The 19,753-nt window shown below is 42.6% G+C and overlaps 1 protein-coding gene across 1 annotated transcript in view; it reads right to left on the bottom strand.

The window, feature by feature from the left end:
• Window positions 1-6,704: 6,704 nt before the first annotated feature.
• BGN (biglycan) overlaps window positions 6,705-19,753 on the bottom strand; it is a 35,899-nt gene continuing 22,850 nt past the window's right edge. The window contains exons 3-8 of the mRNA XM_072124034.1: window positions 16,763-16,875; window positions 14,257-14,470; window positions 12,020-12,130; window positions 11,068-11,161; window positions 9,611-9,749; window positions 6,705-8,011 (exon numbers count right to left, since the gene is read on the bottom strand). Of these exons, the coding sequence (XP_071980135.1) occupies window positions 7,814-8,011; window positions 9,611-9,749; window positions 11,068-11,161; window positions 12,020-12,130; window positions 14,257-14,470; window positions 16,763-16,875 (869 nt within the window). The 3' untranslated portion in view covers window positions 6,705-7,813. The remainder of the gene's footprint in view (window positions 8,012-9,610; window positions 9,750-11,067; window positions 11,162-12,019; window positions 12,131-14,256; window positions 14,471-16,762; window positions 16,876-19,753) is intronic.

Raw genomic sequence — 19,753 nt, forward strand, 5'->3', positions numbered from 1 at the left:
TTTTTTGGGAATGTCACATCATGGCTGGCACGAGCCTTTCACTGGTTTCCCGGGTTACGTAAGCATTACTGTATCACCATGGCGACGTAACCCTGACACACTCAGTCACCGCACACGAGTACGCAGCCCCCTCTCGCACCGCGCTCCCCCTCGTAACGTTATTATGTCATCAGCTGCCATTTGCTGTCAAGGAAACACAAAAGCTGTTGCTCACCTTGAGGGCTTCCAGAGGGAATCAGGCCGGAGGGGATAGCGGAGCATCAGGCGGGATGTGAGATCCGCACTCCCAGACATCCGGACCCCAATCACTGTGATAGACAAGACCATCACATATCACAGTCATTTACTTATGGTGGAAACCATCTTTCCATCTTCTGACCATACTTCCCAAATTCCAGAAGATGGAGAGGCAAAGTTTGTGCGATGCCGTGACCCATCCCCCCATTGCTTCTCCCCCATTGGTGTTCCAAAATGGAATAATGCCCCCTTTATTAAGGTATCATAGTGTAATGCCCTTATGTGGCTTCCTAGTCTGTATAACCCCCACACACCAACTCACACTAAATAATGTACCCCTATTGTGGTCCCACACTGTATAATGCCCCCTACTGTCACCACCATACTGTAAAGTGCCCCTTACCCCCACCTAGTGCCATCACACTATATAATGTCCGCTTTTGTGACCCCGCTAACTAATGAACCCCAATACAAGGTTGAAACAGCGCTCTCTATAGTTGGGAGTCTGTTCCTTCTGGTTTGGCTTAATCCCACATCATGTTATTAGACTTCTAGTAGGTCATACTTGGTGTTAAGGGGGCTGCTTTACAAGGTAGCAAAAGGAGGTATTGTTTTCCATTTAACACCTTGGAAAACATTTTTGCATACTTCCCAGAATTCCCTAGTGGTGCATCTATGGCTTTAAGTCTCCTCATACCTATAAGGCGGCCTTAAAGGAAACATACCACTACGGATGTACCTATTAAGGTAGATCCGGTGGTAGGTGCATCTACTGTATGTAAGGATAGCCCTTTTTAGGGCTATTCCTTTACACCACTCTATCCTTTAATCTTTAATAGGGGTAATATGCAAATTTTCTAAAGAGGCTACTGGGGCCTGGAGTGGCCAGAGCTGAGGCTACACGGTGTGGATTCCCCCATGCCCCAGTAGCCTCTTTGATACTCCTACCCAGATATCTACAAGGAGCTGTGCGCTCGTCTGCAAAGCCGGAGTAGCAAAAGCCCAGTAGCTCCGGCTGCCAAGATCGCGCAATTGCCGGCCTGCGTTCTGCGCGTGCGCATAACTCCGGCTTCTTGGACGACTGTGTGTAGCTCCTCGTAGCTGCGTGGTGAAGATATGGTAAGTTTCCTTTAATTGGCTTAATTAACTCTTACCTTCTGGCCCCAATACTGTAGAATACTCACCTTCAGTATCTACCACATTGTCTAATACCCCAATCCTGTGGCCTCCCCTACTCTATATATTTCTTCATTCCTGCTTTCCCCATTCCACTGTATAAGTAGTACCCTTTCTTTGGCCCCCACCCTGCATGAGGCTCCTCTCCTGTGGCCCCCACACTGTATAATGCCCCTCTCCTATGCCCCCACAACCATATAACCAACTCCTGTGCTCCACCCACTGTATAATCCCCCTTTTTCTGGTCCTCCCCAATAAGTAATCATTTTTTGATTCATTTTACTGGCACAAAGAAGATTTGGGGAGGGAAATGAGGAGATAATATTTTGCGGGGAACCCACAAAGAGACTTCATACCATGAGAGGGCTGTAAAGGGGCATTATTGAGTTTGGGGCCATAAGGGTGCATCATACCATGTTGTAGCCATCAAAGGGGCATTCTTAAATGTGGCAGATAAGATTACTATTATACTATGTAGAGATATGTGGGGGTGGCCTTATACTGAGTGGAGGACACCATGGAGTATAATACTATATAGGAGGCATTATATCATGTAAGGGCCACCTACGGGGATATTATACTAAGGTAGGTAGTGTATGTGTGTGTCAGGGAATGGCTTGACATATGCAAATATATAGAGGCAAGTTTGAGCCATCTTTCCATCATATGAACATTTGTGGGAGGGGAGTGGGTTATGGATAGAAGAACCTGAATGTTTTCTTAGATTTATGATTCAGTGAGCTGGCACGTGACCATAAGTGGTCCAGGAGATGATAGAGTTGTGCTGTGTAGGAGGAGGACCTGCTACCATTTCTTGGAAATGGGCCTGCTAGTAATCCGTGTAAGAGGTTGCCCTGCTCCTTGGGTTACCTCTGTGAGGTCTTGAGGCACCTGGTTATGGCGACCAATGTAATTTACAGCTGAGGGCACCTATGTGCCCACCAGAGACTAATAGACATTGGTACCATCTCTAAAATTCCCCTAAATGTTTTAGATACATTTGGAACATGTTTCTCCACTGAAAATACTTTAAATTCCTGAATAGAAATTATCATGTAATTAGCATCTTTATTCTAAAACGCTTACTACACCCCGCAGAGAAAATTGTCCATCAGTGGGAAACGAACAAGTTATACAATAAATGCCCAGACTATTGGTACAAGGTCTCATTATCAGCTATTGATGTAGTGTCTAGATATAATTGTAATACTACTGGGGTCACTCAAGTACCTTGGGCACATCAATAGTTCCTGGTAGACCACCCACGACATGCTCACCATCCCCATGCATTGAAATCCTATTGATATTTCAAAATCATCTGGTCATAGCTTGGGGTGGAACTTATAAATTTGCCCACCTAGAAGATACCTACACCATCTACCTACTGTAGATTTATTTTGATATCCATGGATGGCATGTCTGCTGCCCTATTTGAAAGCATAGGAGTCTATTTTTGTCCATCCAAAAAGTTGCCCGCTATGGCGAATGGGCTCATCTGCAGGTGGAAAGTAGTAAGGAACCTAATTAGGGTAAAGGTGTTAGGGCATTTGGCTTCGGTGCTGGGTGCCAAGGCTGAAACAACACACATCCACTGAAGGGTCTTTCCAGATATGACCACTATCTCTTTAATCAAAGACATGCATGACCCTCCATTGTCCCACTTCAATTTAGTGTAAGAGTGAGGGGTAGGACTGTGACTTACAGGTTATTTCCTTAAAGAGGCCATTTTAGGAGAGAACCCAATGGGAATGGTAATAAAGTAAAGGTGACACCAGCAGCATCATTGAGGACATGGGGGTGGAGGGTAGGTTTAATCTTCGTAGTCAATAATCACTGTGAATAGTAAAATAGAAGAGGGAAAGGGTAACATATAAAGAGGAAGAGACACAGGGGCCAACATTTTTGGCCTTTTTGCTGAAGCCCCTTATGTTAAAATGGAGCTTTACCATAAGAGTCCACTTTTGGTCAACCACTACACATATCACACCATAAATGAATCAGGATCCAATCTTAAAAGCCCATATATCATATCTCATCATGTCAAAGATGATTATTACTTACATTTTTTACATTTCTCCGCTGAAAAATGTCAGGCGATGCCGAACTTGCTGTCAGGCTGCAAACCGGTGATATCAGAGATTCATGGCAAAGTATAAGAAGATAGAAGGGAGGCCGTATGAGAAAGTCATTAATTGTAGACACCTTGACATCTGCTCTCCTAGTCAAAAGACAAGCGAAGGAACAGATGTCAAGGAGTCTAGTGGAATGTTTGGCTGCACCCACAGATTGTAATCTTCTCTGAATATAATGCTTCCTCTGAAACAACCCGGAGCACTGTAAAGTTTCCTCAGAGGAAATGCTTTACCCAGATCCAAGTGATTGAAATGTACGGGTGTGTAACGGTGCAGAAGTATGAAAGAAAAGCATCTGTTTTGATGTGTGCTGCTCCTTGGCTGCGTTCTAGATCAGTGGTTCTCAATGTTCCCCTCAGCTCAAATAAATTACATCGAGTCTACCTCCAGGACTAGGACCATACATGGTGCTGCACACTGATACTACAGTATGAAGTCAGTGAAGGTATCCTATTGAGACATGACATACATTGAGAAATATAGACAGAGATAAATATCTGGTCAAATATCAAACATGTCCTACCATATGACATTTTTTAAAAACAGAAGTGCCGATGGTTCCTTGATCCGTTCCCGTCAGTCTCTTATCTTCATTCTCAAGTGAAGATAGACCAAATATGACAATATCATGACATATTGATAACACTGAGGTCACTATTCTGACCAGTGATGGACTGAGGTCTTCAAATATGGTGGATTGAGAACAATAGAGATCAGTAGAGGACCATGGACCAACTGGTTCCTACTTCTACATTCTGGTTTCAGCAAGGACTGGAGGATAATACAATGGATGCTTAGGTTTGGTAACACCAGGCTTCTTGTTAGGAGAAGGAAAGGAGGCCTGATCAAACCTACCAAGACAAAGTAGGAAGTAGTATGGTCACCAATGAGTCCCATGATAGCTTTTTAGGCTGAACCTGACATTTGTCCATGGTTAACCCAGCTTTGAAGTTCTACATGAAGAATGCCAAAGTGTGTACCAAAGAGTACCATTTGATTGCCAGCAGGTCCCTACATGATCACCGATGACTTACATAAACAAAGCATTCCTGATATATAAGCTATCATCCTGGTTTGACATGAGAACATCACTATTTCAGGTGGTTTCTAAGGTGGCTTTCAATGTATATAAACTCTGATCTACCATTGTAAAGCACTATAAAAAGAAAAAGCCTTATCCTGTTGTGTGAACTCCAAAGACTATCTGACCTCCAACTAACCCCATAGTGGCTATAGATATAGCTTCCATGAATGTCCACCCTTAGGCCAAACTTTGATGTTGTATGAGATGAGGAATTCAATAGCCCCTTGTGTATCAATACTTGACATTTTGGCCATTAATGGGCCCTGTCGGAGCTACAGAGAGGCCACTTCTATGATATATATAACCTATAATGTATTGCTCCTACATAAACTCAAGACTATTTTCCCACAGAAGATTTATAGTGAACAGAGGGGAAATTAATCTCCTATCATCTCATCATTCAGAAGACAATTCATTCTACAAGTAATTACCAAAACCAATCTGTGATATCCCAGAACAGAGTTTTCTATTGAAATAAGTTACGACAAAAGTTGAAACTATATCCCCCTAGATGGGTCCATATGTTGTGTACTGAACCAGATACAGGCTCAATGATGATTTACATTTTTTTAATTTAGGAAGAACTAGTAAGAAACTTATAAGAAGAGGTGACCTCATAAAGATGAGACTGAAACTGAGAAGTTTTACAAAGAATGAAGTCTGTCTCTTATCTACTGGATTGGTGGGGGTCTCCAAACACTGGAAACCCTACCGGTCACCAGAATGAGGGTCACCAGATACCAGCAGAGAATGGTATAGCTGTGACGATATCATCACTGTGGAAATGCAGAAGAGAAACTGGGTACAGCGCCATCTCTGCCTGTCCTCCATTGAAGCAGTGGTAGCCAGAACCCGCACACCCTCATCATCAGTTGGACTTGGACCCCAACTAATATAAAACTATCCTCTATTGATCCTGTAAATAGAATTTAGTTTATAATACAACCCCTTCAAGTCAGCAATATGTCATCAGGACCAGCCTTTTGCTGCTGTACCGGACACAGCGTGGCTCTTCCAGGTACTGCAGTTTAAACCCATTTAAGACACATTGAGGCACATCTACTAAGGGTCCCGCGTCTGCATTTCCGTGGGGTTTTTATGTTTTGTGCTGAATTGCCCCGGGTTTCTGGCGTACACGATCGGATCGCGGCGCATCGGCGCCGGCTTGCATGCAACACAAATCCGGGGGTGTGGCGTCGGACAACCCAACTGATTCGGACAAACTGCGGAATTTAAAAAGCAAATTGTGTCGCAAGATCAGCACTTACATGCACCTGGAAGAAGAAGGTGAACTCCAGTGGACCTGAGCGGGGAAGCGACACATGCAGGAAATTGGATGCACGATCTTAGTGAATTGTGGCATCTCCGAACCGAGGTCGAACAACGCACAGCGGGGATCGTGACGGGACGGGTAATTAAATGTGCCCCATTGGGTCCAGCAGAATTAGAAACACCCTCAGGGATGAACCTAAACCCTCATCTACCTGACGCCCCCTACAGTGCCCCCTCCACCCCATCCAGAGGCAATATATTAGGTTATTTTTTTTTTTTTTGCTGCTGCAGTTGGTGCTGCTTGAGGCAAGAGACTCAACTCGCCTCATTAATGGTGCATTAACAGACACGCTTTATAATTCATCTCTATATACAACAACCCTGGTCCTTTGTTTTTTACTCATATGCAAATGAGTGTTTAAGTGCATTATGGGTTTGAGCTATAGTTCACTCGGTTTTACCACCGTCATCCCCCATTCAGTCTTTTTGGCAGTGTCCTGCTTCCCATAGAGTGCTAGATTTGGTAGCCACACCCATAGTGCACTTTAAGGCTTATTTGCATATAAATAAAATTTGAAGATTTCTCTCCATTCAGGCCACACATTATTCTTTTTTAAGAAAAACACTTCATCTACAAGGCCGTAGGTGAACCTGCCTGTGACTAGGTAGCAGGCAGGTTCCCTTTAAGTGCTCCTCTTATTAATGGAAAACAGAAACCAAAAAAATGGGAATATTTTAACATTTTATAACTTGATTGCAGAAGAAAAGTCGATTGAACGTCATTACACTGCGGAACAAACTCCTAAAAATTGTACAAATGTATCCAGCGCTGATTTTATTGCTTTTTTTTTTTTTGGAATATCTACAAAATAAAAACACATTTGTATGGAAAAGAAATACAAGATAGCTTAACATCGCTCGCACCCTGTTTGCACGTAATGCCATTTCTCCCCTCTAGATGGCAGTATAACCATGTGTAGCCGCCGATTCCTGGCGCAAGCAATTTACAAAGGCACAAAGTTACCATAACGGGCGCTACTACTGCACGCACCTTACAAAGTTTGCATGATCCTGCATGAATTCGGGATAAATAAAGTGCCACACTACCATCGCAGGCCCCGTAATCCCTCTAAGCGTGCTCCCGTGTACCATGGAGGGAGTTTTAACTCTTTCACGGCACAGGGACCCTGCAATGCCTTGCACTGCAAAGCTTGGAGACCCTACTTTACATGGGCAAGCCCTGCAATAAAAGAAGGCTGAAGCCGGGGGTTTATTTTTTTGTGGGGTGGTAAATTTTATTCTAAACCGTCAAGTAATTTACCGATGCCCACACATAAGGAAGGGTTAATGTTTGCTGGTTACATTTGCCATCCTTGGACAGGGAAGGTACATATGTAAAGGCTGCGGTGCCGCCTGACTATATAGAGGGAGATTAACTCATCGAGTGCTGCAGGCGCCTGACATCAGTCTCGTAAGATTCGCCAGGTCACTCCAGAGAGTGTGAACACTGCGTCTGCGCACATTGCCCTCATAGTGCGTTATGAGAAAGACAGGCATCCTGTGGCTCGCCCCCGGCTAGGAAGCATGTTGGGAGTTGTAGTTGGGAGCTACAGGCTGGCTACATAGCTTTCTATAATGAGGATACAGATCTGTGGCTATACAGGTTTAGTGCAGCTACTGCCTGGACGGCCATTCTGGTTAGTTATACAGCTATGCCAGAAGGCGGCCGGGCAGGATGGATACCTAAAGCGTGGGATTTAATGACTGCCTTACACACCCTCTTATTGAGTATCACTGAGTTTATTGTTACATTTTTAGTTTTGCTCTACTCGTCTGGGTTTTTTAAAATTTGTATTCGCTGTGTTTCGCTCTCTTTTGCTCTTTTTCACCGTTTCACAATCTCCCCATGGTTTTACTTTCTGTAGTTTCCAAACTGGATGGCCAGGCGGTCGGTGACACAGCGGAAAGTGGCCGGCTGCACTTCCCAATAAGGCACTGGGTTGTTGAAGAGGCTGATGCCATTGTAGTAGGCGCGTTTCACTCCGAATCCTACCGGGCAGAAGTCATTGACTCCAACTTGTGTGATGTTGTTGGAGTGTAGGTAGACAACCTGTGGTAAACAGGAGGCAAAGATGTCACAACTAACCGACTGTAGGATAGATGTATACATGGTATAACCCTACAACCCCATCCCTAGGAGCATGGAAATGGCTGTGTATCAGGATGTGATTGTATACAGAGCACAGTGTATGTGCATGCATATCTGTATGTGCCAATGTATGTTCATAGATTGTATAAGTGAATGTTTATATATGTGAAAGTGTATAGATTTTATATATGTGTATATACATATGTGTGTATTGTGTATATTTATGTGTGTGTGTATTGTGTGTATTTATGTGTGTAGATATATCTGTGTGTATTGTGTATATTTATTATGTGTTTTCATATATATATATATATATTATATATATATACATATATATATATGTGTGTGTATTGTGTATATTTATGTGTATATTTATTATGTGTGTTTGTATACGTATATATATATAGCAAACAGTCCGATTGTGGAGCAGCACAGCGAGTATAACGGATCAAGTCCAATGGTGGGTGCACGCCTCCAACAAACCTGATCCACCGGTTTGTAAGGTCGGATATCCAAAGAAATGTATATTTATGTGTATATTATATATGTGTGTTTGTATATTGACTGAATTGCATGTGCTTCCACTCATTGTACAGATTTCAGACATCATCTCAATGCTTTTCCCTCCATGGATCCTCCTGCCTCCTGTCTCTGCAGCCTCCCCTGTGGTCCGGACAGCGCTCAGCCCATATCTCTGACCTTTGGTTAATGGCACAGCCCGGTGTTAAGACTTGAGCTGGAATCAGCAGCTTAATGGGAAATCAATAAATGGCTGCTGACACACGACTTGGAGGAAAAGTTCAGCTCCGTTTGAACGTGTCAGGTTTATATTGTGCGTCCTGTTCCCTGGAATAAATGTGGCTGGCGTCTCTCTGCAGTGTCATACATCTGTTGGATTTTGGTATATGTCATATGTGGATCCAACATGTGTAACAGCTGAGAACGATTTGGGATGGGGGATAGTTATAGGGTGTGCAGGGGTAGCAGTGGCATCCAGGCCATATTGCCAGTAGGAGGACACCAGTATTATAGACACTACATGGTAAGGGACGGAAACCTGGTTAAAGATTTTGCATTTGGGGGACCAATGAAATCACATCATTAAAACCGGATCAGTCATATTGTATATCATGACTTAATCTCTACACATAAGAGTGGCCGCACTTTGATATAGACTTTCTGCAAGAACCTTCTAATAATACCGACTAAGTTACAAAACTTACTTAATCCTTTTACCGCCAAAAATCTCATTTTGGTAACTTTTAATTTATAGTCCTAAAAATTCCAAATCTTTCTTCATCCATAAAACTTTCCATGCAAACTACATTGTATAACTCAACCACCAACATGTTGTCATGCAGTCAATGTCAAAACTTGTGGAGGACTCATGATCTGCAGTGCTGAGCACATGGGCCTTGCACTTATTAGGAGGTAATAGTCATAAACTCTTAGAGGCACGGCTAATAAATGGCTCATTATCACAATGTATGGATGAGAAAAAGTCTCCCCCCAAAATAACCCTTTCAGAATACCATTAACATTTGGGGGTGTGATCCTCACCTGGAGAAATTTCATATCAGGCAGTCCTGGAGGAACCTTGGAGAGCTTGTTATTGTCCAGATGGAGTTCTCTTAGTGTGGGCAGGGAGGCCAGGCTGCCATTTTCCACCACTCTGATGTTATTGTATCCCAGTCCTAGCCTAGAACATCACATGGATAAAGACAGTTGTTAGGTTAAAAATATCTTTTATATTGTAGATATGGTGATTCTGGAAGCAGCAGTTGGAAAAGCAGGATCAGCTTTGAGGGTCTCCTCCAAGTTGGGAACTATTGGGCGGAGAGAGAAATTGTGGCGGCAGATGACTCTGGTTCATTGTCCACACCAGTCGGGAAATTTTTGGATGTAGAATATATTCTTATAGACAAGATTTAAAGAAAGAGTAGGAACTGAGGTTTCGATACTACTATCTCAGGTCTGTATTTAGCCTTAGTAAAAATGTATTTGCTCTTATAAATGTCCAGAGGATTCATTTCCTGTTAGAGTCAATCTCTCCTGAAAGATGACAGATGGGAAGGTTTCGTTCCTGCCAAAGGGATATCTAACAATAATAGTCATACTCATCATATTTATTAATGTTTGGGTAAAGTTTGCCAATATGTCCTGGGGTAAACTTGAACGAAACGTTTCCCATAACTTTTCTGGGCGGATGTTAATTAATTTCATCCATACACAAAGAAGGGGTTAAAATTTGACCTTAAACTGCCCCTTATTTGGAGAATTAAGGTTCTTTCTTAAGAAGCCCCACTAATTCCAGTATCAGAACAATGGGGCAGATTTACTTACCCGGTCCAGTCGCGATCCAGCGGCGCGTTCTGCCGGGATTCACTAAGGTCGTGGGCCCGATGTCCACTAGGTGTCGCTGCTGCGCTGAAGTCCGCCGAAGTTCACCTTCTTCGTCTTGGTGTATGTGAGTGCTAAAATCCTGGGGCAATTCGGAGCAAATCAGAAAAATTTGGGAAACCCGGCAGAAAAAACGCGATTCGGACCCTTAGTAAATGTGCCTCAATGACTGTATAGCAGAGATTGGGACATTTAATTGGGGATCTAAATGTGAACATGGATTAATGTAAGGGGGTCTGTGATCTAGACTCTTACCAATGACCGAAAGAAGGTGCAGTGTTGCTAAGTCAGAAGAATTGGCATTCTTAAATTTCCATAACTGAAAATCTCAAGCAATGATCTTGAAAGGGCAATGGTGCTAAATTTTATTGTCTAAGAGATCTCAAATGATGGGTTCTTCAACCAGACCTAAAGGGATCAGACAATTTCATGTGGAGCCTAATACTCCTTAATGGGGAATCTTTTGTAATCTAAGCTCCTGGACCTTACCCATGACATCATCTGATATCTCCTACTGACATAATATAGACCTTGAGAATTTGGATGTATTTCGGTCAGTCATTAGGGTTACAACAAGTTTACAATGTAGTGGTTCTTTGACCATAATATCTTCTCACCTGTATAAGTTGGCATACTGGCTAAAATCTCCCATCTCAATTGCCTGAATCTTGTTGTGGTCAAGGTGGAGCTCATTTAGACTGTTTGGTAGACCTAGAAAATATAGGATATTGGTATTAAAATATTCCAAAATATTCTATATTGTTAAAACAAAACAAGTCTACACCACATGATGCTGGAGTTTGAAGTAGAGAAGCATTATACCTAATCATTAGAAAGAATGTAGTTTAGAGTTGTGGTCTTCTCAAACTTCTCATGCTATATACCATACAGCTGGCCTAAAGTAGTTTGGAAACTTAATCCCAAAGATTCTATACTCAAATGTCTATGAGCTTAAGGGAATTTACTCCACCAAACCCTCAAAAACTGACCTCAGTCTAACAAAGAGGAACTTGATTCTTGTTTGCCTTCTACATCGTCTCAAGGACTGAGCTGATTCCAGGAATGATCATTGGAGACCTTACATAAGTCCCGTTATATCTATGATAATGTCATGATTAATCAGGGCCGGATCCTCTTGGAGCCACATGAGCTTCCACTATCTTGTAGGTCCTTGCTCTCCTTACCTGTTATGTCTATCAAGGGCCTTTCTTTGGTTTTTATATTTGAACCATATGTTTTTAGGTAGGTGTGTCCATATGGACAGCAAAGGTATATGGACTGTAGGGATATAACTAAATACAACTAAACACCCAACCTATTTTTGGATCTTTAGAAACAGATGGTGCACTGATGTCTGAATTTTTGCAGAGCAATAGCTACAACCCTTAGAAAATCCTCTAAACGTGCCTGTCTCCAATATGGCTGATCTATGATGACACATGAGATAAAGAGAGACTTTATTGGTACAAGATGTTCTCTCTTCTCAGTATATTTCCTTTCCTACAGATAAACCTGTAAGCATCTGAATCTTCCCTTGGAGCTCAAGGACCCAAGACAACCTCCGATTACCTTTAGGGATGCCGCTTAGTTTAGCTTCTGAGATACGAAGGTAGTTGAGTTTCAGTCCATCAAAGGCTCCAGCTTCAATACCGCCATTCTCAAGTGGGTTTCCTCCCATTTCTGGAGAAAAAAAACATTACAATTTACATGCATTATGGATGGTTAGAGAATATTTAGCAGGGGTTCTTTTTTTTGGATTGGGAATAACCATAGGGAGTGGCTAGGCCAAGGGGCCAAAGTTTAACAGTATTTATATCCACACAGATTACGCAGCGCTGCACAAAGCATGACAAATTGGTCCCTGTCCGCAATGGGACTCACAATCTAAACAACCTAAGGCCTCTTGCACACTAGCGTTGCGTTTCACGTCAGGGTGCAATGCGTGAAAAACTGACGTTTTGGCTGCGTTTTTGTTCCATTTTTCCTTGGAGTAATTTGCGTTTTTGCGTTTTTCACGCGCGTGTTGTTAGCGTTGTTTTTGCGTTTTCGGCGCATTTTTGACGCGCGTTTCAATGGGAGACTCGAGCAGTTTTCAAAGGGACCATGGTTTGGGATTAAAATGTGTTATTTAATTGAAAAATAATGTCTTCTGATAATTTGCAAACATCTGCGATCTATTCTTCACTGTTCCGCGCGTATATTATCTCCCGACAATTTAGCAGATGTGAAGAACAGTGAAGAATAGAATAAAATCATTGTACACAGTGAACACAGTGAACACAGGATCATTTAAGATAAAAACACAGTGCAGAACACAGTGCAGAATAGATTACAGATGTTCGGCACATCTGCTTACTTGTCGGGAGATACGCGCGGAACGCCGCGAACAAAATAGCATGTGAAGAACAATATATATGTGTGTGAAGAACACATTGCAGATGTTTAAATACATCTGCAATGTGTTCTTCACACATATATATTGTTCTTCACATGCTATTTTGTTCGCGCCGTTCCGCGCGTATCTCCCGACAAGTAAGCAGATGTGCCGAACATCTGTAATCTATTCTGCACTGTGTTCTGCACTGTGTTTTTATCTTAAATGATCCTGTGGTCACTGTGTTCACTGTGTACACTGTTTTTATTCTATTCTTCACTGTTCTTCACTGTGTTTTATTAATTAAATGATCGTTCGCGAGCAGGGGAAATAATGTTATTCTGGTCACCTAGCAACCCTTACGTTTAAAACGCATTGCACTCGCATTGCACTTGCAATGATTGCGAGTGCAATGCGTTCTTGATGCATCTCCATAGACTTGAATGGGGCGTGAAAAACGCGCGTGACTCGCAAAAATAGAGCATGCTGCGATTTTGACGCGCGTGCAAACGAACGCAAGCACGCGCGTTCAAAACCACGCTAATGGAGAAAGACCCATTGAATACAATGGGACAGAGTGCAATGCGAGTTCTGAGCGTCAAATGCACGCGCAGAACTCGCGCGTGAAAAACGCCAGTGGAGAAGGGGCCTAACAGTAAGTTTTGGAGTGTGGGAGGAAACCGGAGGGCCACCCACACAATTAGAACCCAGGACCCCAGCGCTGCAAGGCAGAAGTGCTACCCACTCAGCCACCGTGCCACCCTCTGTAGATAGGGAAGATGGGGGACCATACTTACCAACATGTTACAATTCATCCTCCAGTTAGACCATCCATGGACCCAATTGCTACTTTGTGGTGTGCCCTACCCTCTTATGGGACATTCCCAATTAGATACAATTTTTACTTAATACAGTACCCTAAGGAGCATGTCCTAAGGTAAATTACAAGCATAAAGAGGTATAATATTGCTTCGTACACTTATATTTTCTATTTTTCCATGGGGAAGTAGCTAATATTGCAGCCTCACTCAAGTATTATAATAGAAATTTAGAATTAATAATAGAAATTTATATTATATTCACAGGTTATGCAATATATTTCCAGGAAGTACAAGCCACACATGTGCACATAAAAGATAAACATATTTCGCTCCATCACCTTACCATTCGGGAGCGCAGTGTGGAGATCACTTTTCCTAACCTAGGTGTGGGAATCAAATCTCCAATATATATGTGGCTTGGATTTTTTTTAAAGAAGGCTCAAAGTATTTCTAAACCATCAGAAACATCACTGTGATGAATGTTATTTTACCTAGATGCCAGTGTCCCTCTGAGCCCTAGTAAACCACAGCCAGTTCTCTGTGGGATAAGTATTTGTATTCCTGAATTTGGCATATGTTCCATACATTCATATGGCACCATTCTGACTTACCAATACAGTTCATATTCTTAAGGCCATTGAACACATCCTTAGGGATCTTTTTGATCTTGTTTTCATGAATGCGCAGTTCCACCAGAGACTTGGGTAGACTCTTAGGGATCTCTTCAAGATTATTTTTCGAAATGTACAACTTCTGAAGCTTCTGCAGCGGCTCAAATGCCTTCTCATTAACTTTGGAGATTTTGTTGTTCACTAAGACCAGGGCCTACATTGAATGAGAAGAGATGATATGAAATGGATTTATCTACTCTCTGGATGATCTGATGCTAGGTTGCCACTTGACCTTCACTTTGTTACAGTATGTACCCAAGAGCTGTCATTCCTAAATTGGGGTAGACACTTCTTTGGTCACCTTTTTTGGGGGTTCATTTATATGGCATTTACCATATGAAATACTTTCAATATTAACTATTTTTGGAGAACTCAGGGACCCTCTACTTGTGGCTGCTGGGGGTCCACAAGGGATACCTATCACATATACTGTGTATAGGGAATAACTGGTGATAGAGAGAGGGGACATATTTGTTCGTACCTTTTATACCTTCTAAAGCTTAGACTATTAGTTTTATATAAAGCGAGCACTCTCTGTGTCATAGTGTAGATTACAGCGCTCTTTTGTGCTATACATGTCATTGCTCCTACTCACAGATCACATTTCCATCATGGAAAGAACAATAGGGCACATTTCTCAAAAAGAACAATTTACAAAAGCGCTAATTTGGCACAAATTGTACTGAGTTCATCAGAATGTTGTATTCCCTGGTTTATAAAGTACACAGGGCACAACTCCGCAATATACTAGATACACACTGGCAAAATTAATGAAGAATAATTGTACAAGGACAGGACTTCAAGGACGTTTACCACCAGGATGAAAGATTGTAAACCCAGCACACTTACATACTGGTGTGTGCCCCCTCTGGCAGGATCCACTCTTCTTTAAGCTTCTTATGCCTTTATTTTTAAGAATAAAAAGCTTTAAAATTATTCAAATGAGCCTAAGGGGTTCCAGGCTCCATTAAAACCTATGGAGCCCAGAGCCCCTCAGTTCACCTATCACCACCTCACACATTTGGAGATGAGCAGACTATTCTGTAGGGAATTCATGGGCACTTTGAATTTGAGTTTGCCATGTGTCCATAAAGCCTGATGACCACTGTGAGGGAATTGTCCATAATTGGTAGTGTAGCTGTAATCTGCCTGGGAAGGGAAGGTTTAATTCTTAACCAATTATAACCAATGTTTTAACTTTGTCAATCCAGTTCTGCCCTGAGGTTCCTTTTGGTGGATGCCTGGAACTCTGCCCAGAGTAGAAGTTAACTTGTACTTCATCTGGCTGGAAGTTCCAGAACAGTCTAGAAGAATCTTAGAAGTGTCTCAGACCTCCATATGAGAGGACGCAAGGTCTGCGGACGGTAGCCTGCTGCTGCTGTCTCCCCTGAGGGCAATCTCCCTCCATCAGGCCTGCAGCTCTGATTCCCTACAGAGCCAGCCTTAACCTTGCTTCTATCTTCTCCAGCCCCAAGTTCCTGAATCCGGGTTGAGTCTATTTTACCAGACTGCATCCAACCAGCTACCTGAGACCTGGCAGATAGGACCACTACATCAGCCTGTTACATTTGCTGCATTGAAGTCTTGGAATAAAGTTCTACATCTTGTCTCCACGTGTGATCCATGGATGCCACTGACATCACTGGCCTCCCCTCAACCATCTGCCCAGGGATCCCTACATCACTATTCCTTCAGCCCTTCATCATATTGCAACCTGCCCGTCATGGACAAGGCCTGTTACACCTGCTAGGCCGTTCTAAAACCAGCTACTCAGGTACCAGGGGAATCCAGCGGCCCCCACACTATTAGGTCAGGCCGGGAACACGTTGCACTGGGAGAGGGCGCGTGTTATACAGGCGGTCCCCTACTTAAGGACACCCAACTTACAGACGACCCATAGTTACAGACAGACCCCTCTGACCTCTGGTGACCTCTCTGGATGTTACTATAGTCCCAGGCTGCAGTGATCAGCTGTAAGGTCTCTGTAATGAAGCTTTATTGATAATCCTTGGTCCCATTAAAGCAAAAAATGTTTAAACTCCAATTGTCACTGGGGCCAAATTTTTTTTGGTCTGGATGTACAATTATAAAATATACAGTTTTGACTTACATACAAATTCAACTTAAGAACAAACCTCCGGACCCTATCTTGTACGTAAGCCGAGGACTGCCTGTACTAATATTCTCTGACAAGTAGAAGATTATTATAACACCCCCTACCTCTGCTCCACCTCTCTGACAGTAGAGAGGATCATAATGGTCACATATCTTTACTCCATGGGGGCTAGAAAGAAAATGTAGAGTGCTCCTGAATCTGTGCAGCAGTCCCCCCATCAAGGTTCATGTTTACACATGTGAGGTGATGAAAGGTCCTCCTTAAACTTTTGAGGGGTCTCCAGACTAGAGAAACACTGCTGTAATAAGAGAATAAAGAAGTATTGCTCACATAGAGGCTGGTGAGTCCCTTGAAATCATCTTTTTTAATTTCGGTGATTCTGTTATTCTGTAGATCCAGGAGCGTGGTGTCTTTGGGAAGATTCTTAGGTACACTGGTCAGACCTAAAACAGAGACAAACATTGTTAAAGTAACAACTATTAGATCCCTGTTTTCCATGAGTAATTTTGTAAATATATTACATTCCCCTTTTATTACTTTTTATAGCACAAACTGCATTCACCAACCTTCAGTGCCTGCTTATAGTTTACTAAGTGTATCTGTCCATAAACTACAGTGCAATAATGTGATGTAAGAAAGTGAATGGTCCCAATTAGAGATGAGCGAGCACTAAAATGCTCGGGTGCTCGTTACTCGAGCCGAACATTTCCAGATGCTCGAGTGCTCGTTTCGAGTAACGAGCCCCATTGAAGTCAATGGGAGACCCGAGCATTTTTCAAAGGGACCATGGTTCAGGAATAAAATGTGTTATTTAATTGAAAAATAATGTCTTCTGATAATTTGCAAACATCTGCGATCTATTCTTCACTGTTCCGCGCGTATATTATCTCCCGACAAGTTAGCAGATGTAAAGAACAGTGAAGAATAGAATAAAAACAGTGAACACAGTGAACACAGTGAACACAGGATCATTTAAGATAAAAACACAGTGTAGAACACAGTGCAGAATAGATTACAGATGTTCGGCACATCTGCTTACTTGTCGGGAGATACGCGCGGAACGGCGCGAACAAAATAGCATGTGAAGAACAATATATATGTGTGTGAAGAACACATTGCAGATGTTTAAATACATCTGCAATGTGTTCTTCACACATATATATTGTTCTTCACATGCTATTTTGTTCGCGCCGTTCCGCGCGTATCTCCCGACAAGTAAGCAGATGTGCCGAACATCTGTAATCTATTCTGCACTGTGTTCTGCACTGTGTTTTTATCTTAAATGATCCTGTGTTCACTGTTTTTATTCTATTCTTCATTGTTCTTCACTGTGTTTTTTTTAATTAAATGCTCGATCTCGAGCAGGGGAAATACTCGTCCGAGCAACGAGCCGTCTCGAGTACCCTAATGCTCGACCGAGCATCAAGCTCGGACGAGCATGTTCGCTCATCTCTAGTCCCAATGCATTTTGGGAATTAAAATAAACAAGTATGTTTTGAAATGAAAGGTAGCAGAATTGTGCATGCAGCTCCGGAGTGTAATACTATGGTATCTCAGGATCAGTAAAAGATATAAAATGTAATGATCCACATTTACTAAGAACAGTGCAGTGTGTACTATGTGCAGTTGCCTGTGTAATGTGCAGGGGGCGCCAGATTCAGGATTTCTGGCGCTCGTTCTTCATGAATCTGGTGCCCCCTGCATTTCTCCAAAAGAGTGGAACATCACTGAAAAACGCCCTTTTCAGTGATGAAATTTGTGTTGCGTGAAGAATAGTGCAGCCGCGACACATATATGGTGCAGGCACTTTTCCCCTGAACAAAAGTTAGGCTCTGATCAGTGGGGGTCTCAGTGCGTCGTCGCTCCGTCAGACTAATGGAGCAGGCGGCCGCACATGACCATTCTGATCCATTAATCGCTGCGCTCGGCAATTTCCATCAGCTCCGTCTGCTTCATTAGTCTGATGAAGCAACGAGGGGTCCGACTGAGGTACGTGGGATCACTATCGGACCCGTCGTTTTTGTGATCTGTGGGGGTCTCAGCGCCACGGGATAGGGCCTAACTTTTGGTCATGGGAAAACCCCTTGAAATACCTGTGCAAGCCGTGTGCACTAGAAAAAACATGCAAAATCCAAAAGAAAACTGGCCCATGTTACTGGGCCAATGTATTTACAAAGTAACTCCCTTTTATATGTAGTGTATATCTATTTAGGCAACTACTCCAGAAAAAAAAAATAAAAAAAAAATATATATATATATATTTATACACACATATAAACATCCCTGCAGCCTTTACCTAATTGCATTGGGCATAACAGACACGCAGAGTAAGAGACACCTATTTCTCTGTACAGCAGCCGACTGTTTGTTGGGATCAGACATTGTTAGCATTCCCTATCGTTGCTCCTTGCTATCAGTCTAGTGATGCCTCAGCAAAGCATCACAAAGACAGCTTTGTAATATGAGTATTATTACAACCTTGAAATCTAACCATAAGTATACAGTAGGCTGAGCGGTCATCTTGTACAGGCAACTGCCTGGTCATCAGTAGCAGCTGTGAAGATTGTGAGCCCTTTATGGAGATTATCTTTTGTATCCATTGCTTCTTATGGCCCTACAAATATATAGTACAGAACGATGGACAGTTGTTCCAACCAATAGAAAACATAAGGTGACCAATTATAATATAGAGTGCGGAGACATATACCCTATCACTGTAGGACAAGTCAGCCTTGGTATACAAAGAAATCCACGTGGATCCCAAACCCCTCTGACTACAGTCTGGACTCATTTAAAGCGGCCCATAGTCTGGATACCATTTGCAGATGGTAGATTACTACAGGGAATTCAGAGGAATTTCTCTATAATCCAAGTGTAAGGTTTTGGCTTTCCCCCAAAATTGAAGGAGAAATCATATTGTACTTTCCCACAAGGTGAAATACCTTTTAGTGATAATGGGGAATTGCTCGGCATGACATAAATATGAGAAGTGTGATGTAAAAAACTATAAGGTCAGATGTGATGTAGTTACATGACACAACACCGACTGGTGGCCCAAAAGTGATGGGATCAAATCCATCTAAATGTTGTATGTTTGCTATCATTTCCAGAGTGTAGGATCACTTTGACATTTGTAAACAGCCATGACATTACATAATGGCCACCATGGGCCCACCATGTCATGTGCAGGACCATAGAAGGCCAGGTTGAGGGTAAGGGCAGCACGGTGGCTCAGTGATTAGCATTACAGCCTTGCAGCGCTGGGGTTCTGGGTTCATGTCCCAGATCAACATCTGCAAAGAGTTTGTATGTTCTCTCCCT

Source organism: Engystomops pustulosus, chromosome 9 (assembly GCF_040894005.1).
Source record: "Engystomops pustulosus chromosome 9, aEngPut4.maternal, whole genome shotgun sequence".
Classification (NCBI taxonomy): Eukaryota; Metazoa; Chordata; class Amphibia; order Anura; family Leptodactylidae; genus Engystomops; species Engystomops pustulosus.